The following is a 21,783-nucleotide window of genomic DNA, read 5'->3' as shown; positions in this document are numbered from 1 at the left end:
TGTCAAAATCTACCTAAGTTCCATTTATGCCAAAATTGTCGGATGCCCTCGCAAAGGGGTTATTGCCCATAAATGATGATTTTTGGCCAATTTTAACGTTTTTGACTATCTAAGAAATAATTCATGGCAGCCATGGTTTATCAGAGATTTTAACATGGGTTGCATTGTTTGTGTAAAATTTTAATCCCGAGTGTTAGCGAGGGTTAAAATTTCGCAAATAATAATTTTCTCCTCTGAAACTACCAGGTCAAATGGAACCAATCTTGGCCACAATCATCCTTATGGTATCTATTTTTAAAATTATATCCGTAGTCCTTGACGGGCAACCAACATGGCTGCCAAGGCCAAAATTTAATAGATGTATATCATGCTAAAATTGTCATATTTCTTGCATTTTATATATAAAAAACCTGTACTCAATTTCCTTTTGTTTTCACAATTCCCTTTATTATCCAATGCTACATACTATTATGCTGCGATTGGTAAGCACCTATGTTTCCATGAAGTGCCAGCGCTGCAGGTCCAGAGCCGACTTTGCTCTTGTTCTTTCCCATTTTCATACTTAACAAGTTTTCTTTTCATGGTCTGTATGTTTATATTATTGGCAAGTGTTAACTAGAGATCAAAAGAGGTCAGGGCATCAACTTAATCGGAATAAAAATTAGCATGGTTATAAATGCCACTTGGCTAAGTACATGTAATTAAGACAATATAAAAGAAAAAACACACCTGTCATATTTTAAATTTCTCTTTAATTACCGTTATCAGTGCCAGCTAAGTAAATTAACAGTAATAATTATACCCCCGCTCCGAAGGAGAGGGGGGGTATAGTGTTTTACCTCTGTCCGTCCGTCCGTCAGTCAGTCCGTTGTTATGATATTGTAATTATTATGTTTATTTATGTTGGCCTAATTTGTGTTGTATGGCCTGATAGTTGTTTACCAAATAATCTTATAACTGTGCAGTTTAGGAATCACTGGAACAATCACAGAATGATTGGAACTTTCTAGAATGATCCTTATAAAAGATGCGTAATTTAAACTTCTACGTTATTCCAGAAACTTCCGTTGTAACTTTCCAGGATTTTCCACAATGTTCCATTATAGAGTGTTCTAGAATTTTCCATGACAACACTATATATACAGACACTAAAGTTAAACTCTCATAATTAAACTTGGACATAGACATTGATAGACATTAGTATTCATAGCATTTGGATTGACACTTTTATTCTAAAGACAACATCATACTGGATTGTGACATTAGTAGTGAACGTAATATTCAAATTGGATTCCGAAAGATTTCCGGATACAGATAAAGATAACAGATTGGACTCATATTTTGACAGTTAAGTTAACAGTAATATTTGTTTAATACCTTTTGTAAACTTTTGTATATTAAATGTTATTAAATTTTACTATTGATTTGTGTCTTTTGTTGGCTACAATTTAAAGGCGATTTCTGGCCGTAACAGAAATTGGGGGCTCGTCCGGGAGAACGAAAATATCTTATTTAAAATTTATTCAATATTTTTATTATAACTAGCCAACAAAATTCTACAAAATGGCATTTGATGCCGGTAATTTTTTGAAAACGCCAGACCTGGAGAGTTTTGATAATTTAAAGAAAGAGGAATTAGTGTTGCTTGCTAAAGAACTGAAATTAGTTTTTAAAGTATCTATGAGAAAACAAATTATAAAAAATTTGGTTATAGACAAATTAGTTGACGCAGAAATTTTAGGTAAAGAGGCTCTTGAACTTAAGGTCGAAAATATTGACGCCTTTAAATTAAAACAGCTTGAATTAGAACATGAACGCAAACTAAAAGAACTGGAAATGAATTTGAAGGAGATGGAGAAAAGAAAAGAAGATGAATTTAAATTAAAACAGGCAGAACTGAAAATGAAGGAAAGATTGGAAATGGATAAAAAGGAAAAAGAAGATGAATTTAAATTAAAAGAACTTGAAATGAGGGAAAGGCTAGAGATGGAGAAAATGAAAATTGAAATGGTCAAAGAAGAAAGCAACACTAAAGTCCAGTCGAAATCAGAATATTTTGATGCAGCAATATTTTGTGAAAAAAACAGTCGATAAATATTTTCCACAGTTTGAGAAAATTGCTCATAGTTCATTTGTAGTTTGAATTGGCCAAAGCCATATTGGACTACAATGCTACAGAGTGTTTTTGAGGGTAAGGCCGCTGAAATATACTCCGCACTTCCATCAGAAAAAAGTTCCGATTATGACACGGTGAAACAGGAAGTTTTGAAAGCTTATGAGCTAGTACCAGAAGCATATAGACAGAAATTTAGATCTTATAAAAAGTTTGATTCACAAACCTATGTGGAATTTGCTCGGGAAAAAGAAGATCTATTTGATAAATGGCTTACGTCAAAGAAAACAGATAACAATTTTGATAACCTAAGACAATTGATGTTATTAGAAGAGTTCAAACAATGTGTTCATTTAGACTTAAAAACACATTTAGACGACAAAACTGTTGAGACAATACATGATGCAGCTGTTATTTCAGATAATTATACTCTTTCACATAAAAGAAGTTTCAAGGGTCAAAATGTTAATACTTCAAGTGGAAATTACAAAAATCAAAGCACTGAGCGTACTGATAGTAAGCCTGTTGCACAGAATAAGAGTCAGTCCAGTTATAATATGTCTAGTCCAAAATTTGATACTTTTGAGAAGAAGTCACTGACTTGTGCTTATTGTAAGAAGATTGGTCACCTGATGGCTGATTGTTTTAGACTTCAGAAGAAGAATGAACGAGATAATAAGCCGAAGACCAGTGCTTGTACGACACCTTATATTACCAGTACATTGGAATGCCCTGCGCGTCAGGCTTTTAAGTCCAGTTTTTGTGATTACATGGAGGAATATAAACCCTTTATGTCTGATGGGTTTATTTCTATTGTTGATGATACCACTCTTCAGCCTATTAAGATTTTACGAGACACTGGAGCTTCTCAGTCTTTATTGTTAGAAGGTGTGTTGCCTTTGTCCGAGAAGACTTCTGTTGGTGCCTCCGTTTTGTTACAAGGTGTAGAGATGGGTTGTATAGATGTTCCTCTCCATCGTATTTATCTGAAGTCAGATTTGATAACTGGACCAGTTATTGTGGGTGTTCGTCCTAATCTCCCTGTTGAGGGTGTTACATTATTGCTAGGAAATGATCTAGCTAGGAACAAAGTGGTTGCAGAACCAATTGTTACCAGTGAACCGGTGGTGGATGTTAAATCACCTGAAGATGATGCTGAATTGTATCCAGCTTGTGTTGTTACTAGGGCGATGGCTAGAAAACAACAAAATGAGAATTTGCAAGAAGACAAGTTTGATTACATGGACCTTTCTGACACTTTTATAGCTGATATTGAAGATCCTGGTAACTCAGAAAAGGCTATTATAAAACCACCTAGTGTTAACAAAAATGTTATTATGCCATGGCCAGATGTGAACAGCCATTCATTAGACCGAAATAATTTACTCGAAGAACAACATAAAGACCCTGAGGTTCTTCAGCTCAGCCAGAGGGCTCAACCACAGGAGGAAGCAGACAAAGTGGCCGAATGCTATTACCATCAGGACAGTATTTTAATGAGGAAGTGGAGGCCTCCTGATGCTACCCCAGAGGAGGAATGGAGAGTGATATACCAAGTGGTGGTGCCTAAAGTTTATAGACAAGAAATTATTGGTCTTGCCCATGACACCCCCTTGGCTGGACACTTAGGTATAAGGAAGACTTGCCTTAAGATCTTGCAGCATTTTTACTGGCCTAAACTTAGAAATGATGTTGCAGAATACTGCAAATCATGTCATATATGCCAGGTTGTTGGTAAACCTAACCAGAAAATACCACCAGCACCTCTTCTGCCTATTCCAGCCTTTGACGAACCTTTCAGCAGAGTTCTAATTGACTGTGTTGGACCTTTACCAAAGACCAAGACTGGAATTGCATATTTATTGACAATCATGTGTACATCTACCCGCTTTCCTGAGGCTATTCCGCTAAGAAATATCAAGACACCTACTATTGTCAAAGCACTTATCAAATTTTTCACATTAGTAGGACTTCCTAAGTCTATACAGTCCGACCAGGGATCAAATTTCATGTCAGGTCTATTTCAGCAAGTAGTGTACCAGTTAGGGATTGCTCAGTATAGATCAAGTGCGTACCATCCAGAATCTCAAGGTGCCTTAGAACGTTTTCATCAGACATTGAAGAACATGATTAGAACTTTTTGTCTTCAATTTGACAGAGACTGGGATGATGGAGTTCACTTTCTACTTTTTGCAGTCCGAGAGGCTGTTCAAGAATCCATTGGTTTTAGTCCCTTTGAGTTGGTATTTGGCCATACTGTAAGGGGACCGTTAAAATTGATTAAGGAAAAGTGGCTTACTGAACATACTGACTTGAATCTTTTAGACTATGTATCTAGATTTAAAGAAAAATTGTATACTGCTTGTCAAATTGCTCAGAAAAACTTAAAAAATGTACAGAACAAGATGAAAATATGGTATGATAAAGATGCCAGGGACAGAGTTTTTGAGCCTGGTGATAGGGTACTTGTATTTTTGCCAGTCCCTGGACATCCTTTACAGGCTAAATATTGTGGTCCTTATACAATAGAGAGTAAAATTAATGATTTGAATTATATTGTAAAAACTCCAGGTCGGCGCAAACAAAATAGAGTGTGTCATATTAATATGTTAAAACCATATTTTGAGCGTACTAATGTTCTATGTGATAGTAAACCAGTTGCCACTTTAGGCATGGTTAAATTTGAGAACAATCATGACAAACCAGATGTAATTGAACCAATTTTTAGTTGTAAAACTATGGAAGAGACAGTTAGATTGAAAAATTCAGAAATTTTGTCAAATTTAGATTCAAAACTTGCACATCTGTCTTTTGATCGTAGAGAAGAAATAAAAACTTTGGTATTTTCTTTTAAAAATCTTTTTCCAGATGTGCCAAACAAAACCACTGCTGTTTGTCATGATGTTGATGTCGGAGATGCTTGTCCAATTAAGCAACATCCTTACAGGCTCAATCCACTCAAACTTGAAGTTATGAGAAAAGAAATTAAATATATGCTTGACAATGATATTATTGAGCCGAGTAACAGTGAATGGAGCTCTCCTTGTCTCCTTGTGCCAAAACCAGATAAAACTTTTCGTTTCGTGACTGATTTCAGAAAAGTAAATTCAGTCTCAAAATCTGATTCCTATCCGATTCCAAGGATAGACGATTGTATTGACAATATTGGTCAAGCAAAATTTGTGAGCAAATTTGATTTATTGAAAGGTTATTGGCAAGTTCCATTGACACAGAGAGCTCGTGAAATATCAGCTTTTGTTACACCAAATGGCTTATTTCAATATACTGTAATGCCATTTGGCATGAAAAGTGCTCCAGCTACATTTCAAAGAATGATCAATAATGTTATAAAAGATTTAGACCGTTGTTATGCTTATATTGATGATCTTATTGTATGTAGTGATAGCTGGGAACAGCATTTAACACATTTATATGATACCTTTGATAGATTGTCAAAATCAAATTTGACTGTTAATCTTGGTAAAAGTGAATTTTGTCAGGCCACTGTTGATTATTTAGGGCATACAGTTGGCCAAGGTCAAGTAAAACCTATTATGGCTAAAGTGGAAGCTATTTCCAAATTTCCACCTCCTACAAATAGAAAACAACTTATGAGATATTTAGGCATGATTGGATTTTACAGAAAATTTTGTTCAAATTTTGCTACTGTTGTTCAACCATTGACTCATCTTTTACGGAAATATTCTAAATTTATCTGGAGCGGAAATTGTCAAAAAGCTTTTGAAAATAGCAAATCACTTTTAATTAATAGTCCAGTTCTGATTACTCCAGACTTTGAAAAACAATTTAAACTTGCCGTTGATGCAAGCGATGTAGGAATAGGAGCTGTTTTATATCAAGAGACAGATGATAATGTTGAAAAACCTATATCATATTTTTCTAAGAAATTAAATAAACATCAGAAAAATTATTCAACTATTGAAAAAGAGTGTTTTGCAATGTTGTCAGCACTTCAACATTTTGATGTATATTTGAATCCCACTGTATATCCTATTCTTGTTTATACTGATCATAATCCTCTCACCTTCATGCATAAAATGAGAAACAAGAATCAGAGGTTGACTAGGTGGAGTTTATTGTTACAGGAATATGATGTAATTGTAAAACATATTAAGGGTAAAGATAATGTAATAGCTGATGCTTTATCTAGAGCTTATTAAATCACTTTGTATATATTATGTATTTTTGTTCATATTATTCATGATAAGTTTTTGTTACACTAAAACTTCTTTTAAGGGGGGAGGTGTTATGATATTGTAATTATTATGTTTATTTATGTTGGCCTAATTTGTGTTGTATGGCCTGATAGTTGTTTACCAAATAATCTTATAACTGTGCAGTTTAGGAATCACTGGAACAATCACAGAATGATTGGAACTTTCTAGAATGATCCTTAAACTTTCCAGGATTTTCCACAATGTTCCATTATAGAGTGTTCTAGAATTTTCCATGACAACACTATATATACAGACACTAAAGTTAAACTCTCATAATTAAACTTGGACATAGACATTGATAGACATTAGTATTCATAGCATTTGGATTGACACTTTTATTCTAAAGACAACATCATACTGGATTGTGACATTAGTAGTGAACGTAATATTCAAATTGGATTCCGAAAGATTTCCGGATACAGATAAAGATAACAGATTGGACTCATATTTTGACAGTTAAGTTAACAGTAATATTTGTTTAATACCTTTTGTAAACTTTTGTATATTAAATGTTGTTAAATTTTACTATTGATTTGTGTCTTTTGTTGGCTACAATTTAAAGGCGATTTCTGGCCGTAACACCGTCCTCTGTCAGTCCATCCGTAACACTTTTTTGTAACACTTTTCTCAGCTACTATGTATTACAGCTATTAGATATTTGGTATCAAGCATCAGGTTGGGGTGCTGTACCGTGTAAGTGGTTTTCAGGTCTGGTGCTCATCTACTTCCTGTTTACAGACTTAGTACATATATTAGACATAGGGGTATTAATGAAAAATTTTCATAACACTTTTCTCAACTACTATGTATCACAGCTATTAGATATTTGGTATCAAGCATCAGGTTGGGGTGCTGTACCATGTAAACGGTTTTCAGGTCTGTCGCTCTTCTACTTCCTGTTTACAGACTTAGTACATATATTAGACATAGGGGTATTAATGAAAAATTTTCGTAAGACTTTTCTCTGCTACTATGAATCACAGCTATTTGATATTTGATATCAAGCATCAGGTTGGGGTGCTGTACTGTGTAAGCGGTTTTCAGGTCTGTCGCTCTTCAACTTCCTGTTTACGGACTTAGTACATAAATTAGACAGGGATATTAATGAAAAATTTTCGTAACACTTTTCTCAACTACTATGTATTACAGCTATTAGATATTTGTTATCAAGTATCAGGTTGGGGTGCTGTATTGTTTAAGTGGTTTTCAGGTCTGCTGCTCTTCTACTTCCTGTTTACGAACTTGCAGATCCTATAATGATATGGTTAGCGGGGGTAGACTTTTGTGAGTAATAGCTCACAGTTCATCTTGTTTAATATTTAATTCCTATCTTGAACCTGTAATAATAATGAATTAATAGAAGTTGTATCACTCAAAACTGGCAAGAGAAAAAGGAAGGCTCCTTCAACTTTCACACCAAGTGATTGGTAAGTATCAAAAATGTAAGTACACATTGATTAACTTTGGTTAAAAGTTTACGTCCGAGTTCATTTCTCAGATACTATGTGGCCTAGGATCATGTAATTTGATGTGGGGATGTAACTTTGCAAGCCTGTCAGCATCAATACCAAAATAGGTCAATTTGACCTCCATTTCATGCTTGATTGACTTTGGTTAAAGTTTACGTCCGAGTTCATTTCTCAGATACTATGTGGCCTAGGATCATGTAACTTGATGTGGGGATGTAACTTTGCGAGCCTGTCAGCATCCATACCAAAATAGGTCAATTTGACCTACATTTCATGCTTGATTGACTTTGGTTAAAGTTTACGTCGAAGTTCATTTCTTAGATACTATGTGGCCTAGGATCATATAACTTGATGTGGGAGTGTAACTTTGGGAGCCTGCAACATCCATACCAAAATTGGTCAATTTGACCTACATTTCATGCTTTTATTGACTTTGGTTAAAGTTTACATCCGAGTTCATTTCTCGGATACTTTATGACCTAGGATCGTGTCACTTGATGTGGGGATGTAACTTTGGGAGCCTGTCAGCATGCATACCAAAATAGGTCAATTTGACCTACATTTCATGCTTGATTGACTTTGGTTAAAGTTTATGTCGAGTTCATTTCTCAGTCACTATATGGTCTAGGATCATGTAATTTGACCTACATTTCATGCATAGTTGACCCTCCTTAGGTAAAGCTCTTACTTTTATGAATTATTGTGTTTTATAGGTTTGTCTTAGGTACAAAGAATGTTGCAGATGAGGCGAACTTTGTAATCATGGATTACCCTATGTTTTAGCAAGGCACATTCACTGATCATACAAGGTTAGTGCCCTGAGGGGCATTTCTAGAATTATACAGGCCCTGGAGATAGTTTTTGATTTGAAGGAGAATTCAATTTGTGTTTCTTTGGACATCTATAACAGCATCCTGTTACAATTATATCTTCTTAGGTTTTGCTCTTTTGATATAAATTACATGAGTTAAAAAGTAGTCTTAGATTTAGAGTGCACTTATTGGCAGTTATATGCATGTATTACTTTTGCTTATATAAAGAGGTTTATAGCATTGTATATGAAAATCTCTGTTAATATCGACCTACAGGGGATGCATGATGCCTTGATTTATAAAGGTAAATCTAAATTTATAAAGGTTTGTTGTTATCTTGAATTGTGTCACATTTTCTTGTTTAGGGGCTTTTTACAGCTTACTTTATGTTGTGGATTCTTGTCCATTGTTGAAAGCCGTACGGTAACCTGTAGATAAATTTTTATTTGTACTTGGAACTTTTCCAGATGACTGTCTCATTGACAATCATACCACATCCTCTATTCTTATAACTAACTTGATAAGAAAATATAAAGTGCATCTTGAAAAAAAGCCATGGGATAAATATCAAAAAGGGATGTAGCTAGTCTATATTGTTATTGATATGCTTGTATTATACGCCTTAAATCATACTTTTCCTATAGAATATTCAAAATCTGCACTTCAAACTAATGAATTACACTATACAAAGGATGTATACGACAAAAGTTTAATCACATTATCAGCTGAAGTTCTGTTCACCCATAAAACATGGACAGTTGAAGATTTGGAAATTTTCTGAAAATACTGTGTAAAATTAATATAATAGTTAATACTTGTTTCATATGACATTTTACTTGCTTGTTTGTTGTGTATAAGGTATTGTTTTTTATTTCTTTGGTCAACTCAACTTTTTGTATATTATTTTATGTATATAATTTTGTTTTGAGGACTCCCAATAGATTAGCTAAATTGTATGGGGTAATCCTCAGTTGGTAGAGTATTTTGTCTTGCTTCTACAGTTTTCAGGCATCAAATTTTTATTGTATTTATGTTCATATATATATGTAAATACTTGCATGTCCTAATGCTTAACTGGCAGGTCGAAACTTTCCTGGTTCAGTTTAAATTAAACTTAGAATTATTTATTTTTATTTGTTGTCAAATATTAAATATCCTCTGAATACAATTTTTGAAATGAAAATAAAAATTGATGATTTTTAAAAAATTAAAAGCTCAAGTTTGGAATAGTTATGTACATTAACAATTATGTACTAACTTTTAGAACCAGGAAGGTCTCAGGGAAAGTCAGATGATATAGATATTTCTTGAAACCATGAATTTGATTCCTACCCTGACTGATGAGACCAAATGGAAGCAAATTTATAGGTATATAAATTTCTAGTTTTAAGCTCACCTGACCTAAAGGGCCAAGTGAGCTATTTCTATCACTTGGCGTCCGTCGTCGTCTGTCATCGTCAGTCCTTTAACTTTTTCAAAGATCTTCTTCTCTGAAACTGCCAAGCCAAAATGGAACCAAACTTGGCCACAATCATCCTTAGGGTAACTAGTTTAAATGTTGTGAACGACATTTCTGCCGGACAACCAACATGGCTGCCAAGGCTAAAAATAGAACATAGGGGTAAAATGCAAATATTAACTGCCATCTTGGAAACTGTAACAGATTGAGAAAATCTGACAGGGTGACAAATGTTCAGATTGACAAGATCTACCTTAGTTACTTTTGAGTTAAAATTGTCGGATGGCCCCCGCATAGGGGTTATTGCATATAAAAGACTATTTTTGGCCAATTTTAATGTTTTTGGCTATTATCTAATAAGTTTTAATAGATAAAAAAAAAATTAAAAATTGCAAAAATGATCAGCAATAAAAGCTCTACAAACAAGTCATTGATCACTTAATATTAGTGTTGTCAACGGTTAACCGGTCGAACGACCGAATACCGAATACCAAAAACGCTTACCGGTTAACCGGACCTTTTTAAAATTTTAATAAAATTGATGTAAATGTGTACTGAAATCATTAGTAAATAATGTGAAATGATTGTACGAATTGATTGGTACTTGATTAGACAGATCAATTGTTCAGTTTATTGATTAATCTTGTTAACCTTGAAAACATTTAAATTTTATTACTTAATTAGCACATAGACAACTTGTCTGTCAGCTCCGGGCAAGTATAATGTAAACATAATTAGCATATTAAGTTTATTTTGAACAGTTGTAAGCTGAACATGCTGAATAAATTTTACGATTTAGTTTATTTCTTCACTTTGACTTTATATTGTGTGTGCGTACATGTAAATATGCCACCTCCGTCATCTAAGGCTTGGTCTTTTTTTAAACGTAATGCTGACTCCAAAATAGTGAAATGCAAACTATGTGAAATGGAATTAGTCTATACTGGTGGTACAAGTAATATGCTGAATCATCTGAAGTTAAAGCATCCCAATGACTTTTCTGAAACGCCTGAGAAAGTTAAGCAGTCATCGGTTTTAGACTTTGTTCAGACACCCAAATCTAGAAGATTTTCGTCTACTCAATCTGAACTAATAACAAATTCAATAGTGGATATGATTATATTGGATTACCTACCCATTCGCATTGTTGAGGGAAAAGGATTTTCAAAACTTATGTCGATAATAGCTCCAGAATTTAAAATTCCGTCTAGAAATACTATAAAATCCAGAATAGAAAAGTCATATAGTGACAAAAAAGAGAGTTTGATTAAAGAGTTAAATCTCATTGACAGCGTATCCCTTACTTCTGATACATGGACATCGAATGCTACAAAAAGCTTTTTAACAGTCCAGAACATCACGTTGACAAAGACTGGAATTTACAGTCAAATGTGCTTGTTACTCGTGAAATGCCTGAACGCCATACAGGCGAAAATCTTGCTGAACGACTGAAATCTACAATTTCAGAGTTTGAATTGGACGGTAAAATTGTGAGTTCTGTACATGACAATGCTAGGAACATGAATTGTGCATCAGAGAAATGTGACTTTGACGATATGAGATGCTTTGGTCATACCATTCAGCTTTGCATTAAACCATGCTTGGAAATACCCGCTATTGCCAAACTTACTTCACGTGCTCGTAAGTTAGTGGGACATTTCAAGCATTCAACTACAATAACTGCAGAAATGAGGAAAAGACAAAAGTTGTTCGGACTAAGACAGAACGAACTTATACAAGACGTAGTTACGAGATGGAATTCGACTCAGCTAATGATTGAACGCCTATGTGAACAACGCAGAGTTATTACGGATGTAATGCTAGATACAACTGTTACTAAGAAATGTGACACACATATGCTTCTCAAAGATCATGAGTGGGATTATCTGGTTGAAATTTCCGCAGTATTGAAGCAAATGTCTCATGTTACAACATACATGTGTCTGGAAAAGGACGTATCAGCCTCTGTAATGCTTCCTATTGTCAACGGACTCTTAAAAAAACACCTAAAAAACTCTGAAGAGGATAGTGCTCTTGCGCATAAAATGAAAGCAAGTATTTCAGAAGAACTCATCACCTGCTTTAAACCGTATGACATTGAAACTGCATCTACACAGCATGCTTTAGCGTCCTTACTTGATCCGAGGCATAGAACACTTAACTTTTTCTCCCCAGAACAAAAAAAAGTCGCCATTGAAATGTTAGAGTCCAAGTTAGACGATGTGCCATTAAAGCCCGCAGTTAAAACGTCATAAAAAAACCTTGGAACTGAAGTTGACAAGCAACCAGCCAAGAAACAAAGAGTCCAACGATCTTTGGACTTTCTTTTGTTTGACACCGACGAAGATACGTCCTTTCAAGATGAATCGGAAATGTCCTTATACATCAAGGAGCGTGCTGTGCAAGATTCAAACCCACTCGAGTGGTGGAAAGAAAATAATTGTAAATTCCCCAGACTCTTTGTGTTAGCTAGACAATATTTAAGTATTCCTGCTACCTCTGTTCCGTCAGAACGAATCTTTTCATGCGCGGGTCTCATTGTTACTAAACTGAGAAATCGACTATCTTCCTCTGTGATCGACCAGATAATATTCCTGAATAAAAACTATGTACCCGAGGAAAAATGTGAATAACTCTTCTTTCGTTCTTTCTAAATGTACATACTTATAAATTTGTTTTTTTTGTAATTTATTACATATTGAAATCCTAATTGTGTTAGTGTTTGCATTATTGTGTTATAATACCCTGGGATAAATGTCAATTTATTGTATCATAAAACCAGTCATTCGTGAAGTACTTTGTATAAGACTTTGAACATCAACGTAACTACCGGTTAACCGGTTAATCGGTCGAACGATTATTCGGTTAACCGGTTAGGCATAATTGTTCAATTTGACAACACTACTTAATATGAAGATTTTGTTTGAGAAATGAAATACACGTAATTGTAAATACTAAGATTGGTGAGATCAAAGAGTATCATAGAAAATAAGTGAATTTTTACAGATCTGAGCTAGGACTTAAGGGTTCAGAGCTAAAAGGGGCTAAAACGGACTTCTCTTTTTTTTTCATGAAATTTTTATTTTTCATCTTATTTTCATTTTGATTTTTTCATTGTTTTCCTTATGAACTTCTGCACTGATAGAGTCTCGAAGGATTTAACGTAGCTTGTACCGTTTCCGAGCTATTTGGGGCCAAAGTGGTGCTCAATCCCAAAAAACAAACTTTTTTATTTCTCGTCCAATTTCAAAGGTTTTTTTTTTCTTTAGAGTCCTTATGAAATTTCCAACAGAGAATTTTAGCTAGGACTTGCAGTTTTTCCAACCTATTAAGGGCCAAAGTGGTGCTTTTTAGTACTAATGAAATTTCTGTGTCCAGCAAATTACTGTGTCAAACATATTATTGTGTCCACTTTAGAAGTGTGTCAACACTTGTCGATCATTGCGGTCATATCATGGTGCACTCGGCCAAGCTCTTTATTCTTGTATGTCGTTCATGAATTCAAAAATGCTTCATCCAATTGAACTGAAATTTTAAAATTAGGCTGGAATTGGTAATGTCTGGTTACCTTTTTTTTTCCAATTTTGCGATGTGTCCAGAGTTATGGGACTTTGATTTTTAAAAAAATGCCATATTTCTTGAATGTCGTACAGTAACTCAAAAATGCTTCATCTGATTAATCCGAAAATTTTAAAGAGAAAAGATTCCTGCATGGGATGATATAGTTTTTTGACAGAGAGTTTTATTCCAAAGTACAGAAATTTTGCTCTAAAAGTTGGGTAATTTTTGTTTTTATAGAAATCTACCGCAGAATTTTTCACTTCATGACGCAATTTCACGCCTACCAATCTCTCTCATTCACCACCAAATGTGATGCAAAGAAATTAATGAGAGAGACATCCGGAGCTGAATGAGAGAGATACATTTTAGATCAATTAGAGGTAAGTGTGTAAATTAAAACCTCTTACTCAAATTGTTTTAAAAATCAGAGAATGCTATTCTGTGGCAAATTCATTTCTCTATACTATCACGTGAAATGACTGTTTCAAGTTTCAGTTATACATCAAAACCTGAAATCGTCTTTCTGGAGACCTTAATTATCATGTTTACCTGAATCAGTCGACATTGCAAAAGCAATGCGGTGTCTGCCTTTTTGATTTTTCTCTATTTTCGGTATAACTTTACCATTTGCATCTCAATTTGTAAAAATAGAGGAAGAATACCTGGAGTGTTTTTTATAATATGGTTTTATTTTTCCAATGGTGTATATGATCAGTATTTTCAAATTTGCTCATTGATAAAGGTAACTTTTGCATGAATGGTGACTTGGCTTAGAACGGCATAGGCATGAATAAAAAACGGTCATAATACAAGACACAAATTCACTGTGGTCACCTCAAGTTTTTCAACAGGGTATCAAGCTCTGAATGACCCCGACAAGATTTAAAAAAAATATATATCGAACAGTATAACACATTAGTTTGTCACAACATCAACAAACATACAAAATAGAACTACTAAATGTACCCATGGCCAATATTTTCCTGCCTTTGAACTGGTGCATATGCATGCGAGGGGTTAGACAGATGTGGCCTTTGGAAAAATAAATCCATACTATAAAAATTCGTTAAGGTTCCATGGAATCAGTGATAACATGTAACTCTTAATTTGTTGATCTTCAAAAACTGTCCTGAAGAAAAATGTTCCCCACCTCATAATACTTAATAAGAGTCTCTGATGACGGAAAGATTTACAACAGACTGTACCAGAATGTAAATTGACAAAAAATAAGTCTTATTATCAATCAATTTTGGAAAAATCTATATTGTTGTTAAATTTTGATAAAAACACTGTACTTTTATCACTAAAAGCTTTGGTACTAGTTTCAGTTAGTTTCATGAAGGTTTGATATAAATATTGATAATTAAAAACTTTAACAATACACTACCCTTTAATGTGAAATGCAAAAAAAAAAAAATTAAAAAAAAAAACAAACCTAAGTCCATTTATCAGTACATTGTGGAAAAATAGATAAATATTTTTAGGTACAATTTCTTGATCATAAAGGTGCCTCGATCCAATTTAGAAGGAATTCCAAAGAGACATGCCGATAAAGTAAACGATGTTTAAAGAACTTTAACTACAGACTGAACCTAAATGTAAAGTGCAAAAAACTTATTCCAATTACCAGTGAAATTCAGAAAGAAAATCTTTTTTTTTTTCTCAAAATTTAGTTTTGAAACATGCTATATCTCTTGATCATGAAGAAGCTGCTATCCAAGTTTCAAATGATTTGATTAAGATTTGATGAAGTCATTGATGTTTGAAATTTTTTTTAACCATAGCGTGTACAAAATATGATGTGCAACATACTGTCCATTTGCCAATAAAATTCAGAAAAAATAATAAAACTTTTTTTTCTCTCAAAATATTGTTATAGATAGTGCCTCCTCAACATAAAGTCACTGTCTAAATTTCAAATGATTTCATAATGATTTGATTAAGTTATTAATGTTTAAAGGAATTTAAACACAGGGTGTACCAGATGTTGATCATCACAACGCCGACGACGACGACGAAATTAAGGAGCGCTACGTCTCGCCTTCATGACTTTTGTTGCAGGCGGGACGGACAAAAATTGCTCTTGGTAATCTTCCTCTATTTTGATAAATTACATGAAAATGGTAACTTTATTATCAGAAAATAGAGAAAATCAAAAAGGCAGACATCGCATTGCTTTCGCAATGTCGACTGAACCAGGTAAACATGATAATTAAGGTCCCCAGAAAGACAATTTCAGGTTTTGATGAATAACTGAAACTTGAAACAGTCATTTCACATGATAATTGTCGAACACTTTGATATAAGCATAAAGAAATTTATTGTCCTCTCATGCACCACCACTTTTCTCCTGCATCACCACTAGTTCTCATGCATCACCACTAACTTCAAAGAATGATTGAGAGAAAACGGATAGAGTCTGACACTTGATATGACATGGTAGTGATACCTTGCTGGTAAACTTTCTACAACAGTGAAATTGGTAAGATAAGATTAGATTAACATTGATTTCTGGACAATTGTTTGACTTTTTTTCTTGTATTTCCATTGACATGTTTGTAGGAGAAAACGTCTTACGTTGTCAGTTTTGTGTTTACATGCAAGCAATGAATACCAACGTATAGAGAAATGAATTTGCCACAGAATAGCATTCTCTGATTTTTAAAACAAATTGAATAAGGGGTCTTAATTTACGTACTTACCTCTAATTGATCTAAAATTTATCTCTCTCATTCAGCACCGGGTGTCTCTCTCATTAATTTCTTTGCATCACATTTGGTGGTGAATGAGAGAGATTGGTAGGCGTGAATTTGGGAACACTCTATTTTTCCCAAAAATATTTCATACTTTAAAATTATATGACTGAAAAGAGGAAACTTCGAGGCATCCTATGATATATTTTTCTTTAAATTTAGTTGAATATTTAGTTCAAAAATATATAATGAAAAGTTCAGTTTTTGAACCCCAAAAATTTGATGTAAATTTCCGTTAGTGGGGTCACGTCAGTAAAACTAAAATCACACTGTAAATATTCTCACCTGCATAAATTTTATATGGTTACAAAGCCAATATTAAGAGCTTTATCCAGGTTAAATTTCATAATAGTAGTGTGGAATTTAACAGGTAAACTAACCAGTTAAAGTTACGCAATTTTCTTGATTTCTAGTATTCCGCCGCTCGTTAATCATCGATAACTTCAATTGTTTATTGGAAGGTTTCTTGACATTTTTACGACCTCTTTTCACAAGAAAACTACCCCTCATGCCTTTATTATTTTTCTAAAATTAGGATTTTATTGTTATGCGAAAGAAAATTTAATCTTGCAAATCAGTAATAAATCAGCTTCCCTGCATAATTTTTAGAATAATTTTATGATGAGTAAATCAAAAGTTATAGGTGAAAGTTTGAGACACGACGTAGAAAATTTACTGTTGTATCATAGAAATACTGAGAGATTCAAATCCCAATCGTTTTATATTGATCCCAGTTAAAATCAAATACTTAAAATATGCAGAATCCACATAGAGCCACAGATTAAAATGTCTTTAACAATTTTAAATAAAATGTAAAACAGTCAATAAATTTTAAACATGACTTAAAATGAAAACAAATTCATGCAATGAGAGAAATAGAAGGAAACATAATGAATATAGAATCAATATAAACATGCTCATATCAAATAAGAAATATAAATTACTTAAAATAATTATCAGCCATCATTGAACTTACGTACTATGGGGTTCATGGAAGTAGGAAATTTAATTTCAATGTTACAATAGACATATAATTTACATTTAAATATATTAAGTTCAAATCTGTATTTTGCCTTAAACGCATGAAACTACTTACAAGATTTACAGATCCAATACGTTTGTTTGGGCACACATTTCAGATGGACACATTTGCAGATGGTGCCACTCTAGACAGCAATCACATGCCAGAGTTTCCTTAACACCAAGTTTTTGTTTACAAGCAAAACAATCCCATTCATGATGCTCCTTATTCTGAATCATCAATTCTTTTAACAATAACCAGCCATCGTCAGTTAAGATGTTTGCGTATTCTTAGTGTGTTTGGCATTTTCATCTAAAATTTTGTAGGATACATGTCCATATAGTCACTAAACATCAGGCTAGTCTATCAATTGAATGATTTTATATTTCGACATAATGATTTTTTTGGGTCAAAGTCAATGCACCATTCACGGGATTTATTCCAAGACCGAAATTTGGAAATTCGTATACGTTTCATCTATATGGCAGTTCGTACTAGGAGCCCTGGGACTCGCCGTATGAATTGTTCGTACGGAGAGCCACTTGCATGAAAAAATTGACATGAATTCGAGTAATCAGTAAATCTGAACATAGATAATAAATCTATGATCTGACGGTTTTTTTTATGATTTTACTGTTTCTTGTAACATCAACGAGAACTTACAATCTCCACGTAGGACATACCAAGTACGCTTTTGCTGTGTTTTTTTTACAATAATTGTGCAGTATATAGTCAAATTTAATAAAAAAAAAAATGAAAACCAAAATAAGACAACAAAAACTTTTAAAATGTCTGACCTGTAACGTATCCTTTCTGGGGGTGTTGTTGTTCTGTAAATTCCTCCACTGGCTGGAGAAACACTGCATAAAATTTGGCAACTATCTATTAAAATCTAAAACTGAGAATGTAGGGCAAGCAGGATGATCCCTACTAGAGTCTCATTTAATACCAAAATGTCTATAGTTCACAGAATATGATCATCTTAGTTCACTTAAAATGGATGTTCAGTATTTTGCTACGGGTAACGTGAAGTGCATAGCAAAGTCCTCTACTGATTTCTTCAGGGGTGTTAATTACGGTGTCCTTTAGGAGTCATTATATGTAACACGCTTGTTGTTTAAATGCGTATGAATTTTTGACATTTCAATTTTCATTTTTGCGTCCGATGACCCTAAAAATCCATAAATGTAATGTACACTTCATTAGATTTAAACAAATATATTGCGAGCCTTCTTTTGAACTGCATGATTTTGAATTTTGTTTCTCTTACCCCTTTTGGGTCAATTCCAAGGATTCTGAAACGGGGATTACATATGAAGAAAGCCTTCTCATTTTCCTAGTAATTTTTAGCAATACCATTTTTTTAGAACACGACAAAAGTCTTAACTGGTTTATTTTTCAGATCTCAAAAATATATTTTCTTTTAAATTTTACATGTTACTATCCATTGAAAATGGACAGTCATATAGGATACTTAAAAATACTTTGTCGTCGCCGTTGTCTGGACAAATTAGTTTTTTTTTCAAGAATCTGAATGACACCCCCCCCACCTCCTCCTTCTTTCCGGCACTTTTAATCTTAAAAAAAGATAAATGAAAATATAACAACAGCAAATAAGCAAATAAATCAAATAAATAAAAACAAAACGAAAAAACAAAATCTAAGCAAAATACAACAAAAAACAAACACACAGTGCCCAGTCCCCTTTCTTTGCTTTCAAAGTAAGTAAGTCCCTTATAGAACTGAAATTTAAAAAAAATGATTTACTATAGAAATGAAAGATTGTTTGAGATGTGTTGTATTAACTTCGATATTTTTTTGGTAGGGGTGTGCCATTTTTGCCTCAAAAAACGTACCCATTTTAATATAACATTCACTGAAATTCAGTACCTATAGTTATATAAATATTTAAGAAAGAATGACCTATACTTATATACAATATTTAAAATATGACGTCAAAACGTTATTGCAGATCAAACCAGGAGACAAATTTCCGGGGTTCATTTGGGAACTTATTTGAAAGGTGAACTTTCAAATGAATTGATTAAATTTAATATAATAATTGACCATTAATAATGTAAGATTCTCAATAGCATATTTATATATCAAACTCTGACCCTGTAAACTTGATTGTTGTTTTTCGTTTATTTTTTCTATGTATTTCATGTTTTAGATAGTATTATGTATTTGTATTTGTTTTGTTATCTTGTGATTATCATTGGACTATAATTGTCTATGTTCTTTATGTTGTGAACTTGTTTGTTTTGCGTTGACCCTCTTTTGGGTGTATGATGCAATAAAATTATTCTTATTCTTATTCTTATTCTTATATGATATGAAGATCATACCCCAAATCAATATACAGTTATCCAACGTAAATGCATTATTTATCCCGTAACAATAATAATACTGTGACCTATAGACATGGTGTCAGAGTCAATCTATCACAGTCAGATGATTTATCCTGTAACAATAATGATACCTTGACCAATAGAAATGGCGTCAGAGTCAATCTATCACAGTCAGATGATTTATCCTGTACCACTAGTGATACTGTGGCCAAAAGACATAGTGTCAGAATCAATCTATCACAGTCAGATGATTTATCCTATAACAATAATGATACTGTGACCTGTAGACATAGTGTCAGAATCAATCTATCACAGTCCGATGATTTATCCTGTAACAATAGTGATACCTTGACCAAAAGAAATGGTGTCAGAGTCAATCTATCACAGTCAGATGATTTATCCCGTAATAATAATGACACTGTGACCTATAGACATGGTGTCAGAGTCGATCTATCAGTCAGATTATTTATCCCGTAACAATAATGATACTGTGACCTATATACATGGTGTCAGAGTCAATCTATCACAGTCAGATGATTTATCCTATAACAATAATGATACCTTGACCAATAGAAATGGCGTCAGAGTAAATATGTCACAGTCAGATGATTTATCCTGTACCACTAGTGGTACTTTGGCCAATAGACATAGTGTCAGAGTCAATCTATCACAGTCAGATTATTTATCCCGTAACAATAATGATACTGTGACCTATAGACATGGTGTCAGAGTCAATCTATCACAGTCAGATGATTTATCCTGTAACAATAATGATAATGTGACCTATAGACATAGTGTCAGAATCAATCTATCACAGTCAGATGATTTATCCTATAACAATAATGATACTGTGACCTGTAGACATAGTGTCAGAATCAATCTATCACAGTCCGATGATTTATCCTGTAACAATAGTGATACCTTGACCAAAAGAAATGGTGTCAGAGTCAATCTATCACAGTCAGATGATTTATCCCGTAATAATAATGACACTGTGACCTATAGACATGGTGTCAGAGTCGATCTATCAGTCAGATTATTTATCCCGTAACAATAATGATACTGTGACCTATAGACATGGTGTCAGAGTCAATCTATCACAGTCAGATGATTTATCCTATAACAATAATGATACCTTGACCAATAGAAATGGCGTCAGAGTAAATATGTCACAGTCAGATGATTTATCCTGTACCACTAGTGGTACTTTGGCCAATAGACATAGTGTCAGAGTCAATCTATCACAGTCAGATGATTTATCCCGTAACAATAATGACACTGTGACCTATAAACATGGTGTCAGAGTCAATCTATCACTGTCAGATGATTTATCCCGTAATAATAATCATACTGTGACCTATAGACATTGTGTCAGAGTCAATCTATCACAGTCAGATTATTTATCCCGTAACAATAATGATACTCTGACCTATGGACATGGTGTCAGAGTCAATCTATCACAGTCAGATGATTTATCCTGTAACAATAATGATACCTTGACCAATAGAAATGGCGTCAGAGTAAATCTATCACAGTCAGATGATTTATCCTGTACCTCTAGTTGTACTGTGGCCAATAGACACAGTGTCAGAGTCAATCTATCACAGTCATATGATTTATCTTGTAACAATAATGATACTGTCACCTATAGACATGATGTCAGAAACAATCTATCACAGTCAGATGATTTATCCTATAACAATAATGATACTGTGACGTATAGACATAGTATCAGAGTCCATCTATCACAGTCAGATGATTTATCCTGTAACAAAAATGGTACTGTGGCCTATAGACGTGGTGTCTGAGTCAATCTATCACTGTCAGTTGATTTATCCCGTAATAATAATGATACTGTGACCTATAGACATGGTTTCAGAGTGAATCTATCACAGTCAGATTATTTATCGCGTAACAATAATGATACTGTGACCAATAGACATGGTGTTAGAGTCAATCTATCACAGTTAGATGATTTATCCTGTAACAATAATGATACCTTGACC

The 21,783-nt window shown here is 33.7% G+C and overlaps 1 protein-coding gene across 6 annotated transcripts in view; it reads left to right on the top strand.

Moving 5' to 3' along the window:
- LOC143059916 (uncharacterized) overlaps window positions 1-19,743 on the top strand; it is a 43,830-nt gene extending 24,087 nt beyond the window's left edge. The window contains exons 7-8 of one of the 6 annotated variants that reach the window (XM_076233494.1): window positions 7,712-7,778; window positions 8,534-9,071. In XM_076233494.1, coding sequence (XP_076089609.1) covers window positions 7,712-7,778; window positions 8,534-8,603 — 137 coding nt within the window. In that variant the 3' untranslated portion in view covers window positions 8,604-9,071. Of the gene's footprint in view, window positions 1-1,058; window positions 6,877-7,711; window positions 7,794-8,533; window positions 9,072-13,889 lie in introns of those variants that run through there. The other 5 variants (XM_076233497.1, XM_076233495.1, XM_076233499.1 and 2 more) reach the window with 5 other exon arrangements.
- Window positions 19,744-21,783: the final 2,040 nt, after the last annotated feature.

The sequence above is a fragment of the Mytilus galloprovincialis genome, unplaced genomic scaffold (genome assembly GCF_965363235.1).
Source record: "Mytilus galloprovincialis unplaced genomic scaffold, xbMytGall1.hap1.1 HAP1_SCAFFOLD_42, whole genome shotgun sequence".
In the NCBI taxonomy this organism is placed as follows: Eukaryota; Metazoa; Mollusca; class Bivalvia; order Mytilida; family Mytilidae; genus Mytilus; species Mytilus galloprovincialis.
This window is presented reverse-complemented; position numbering and strand designations above follow the sequence as displayed.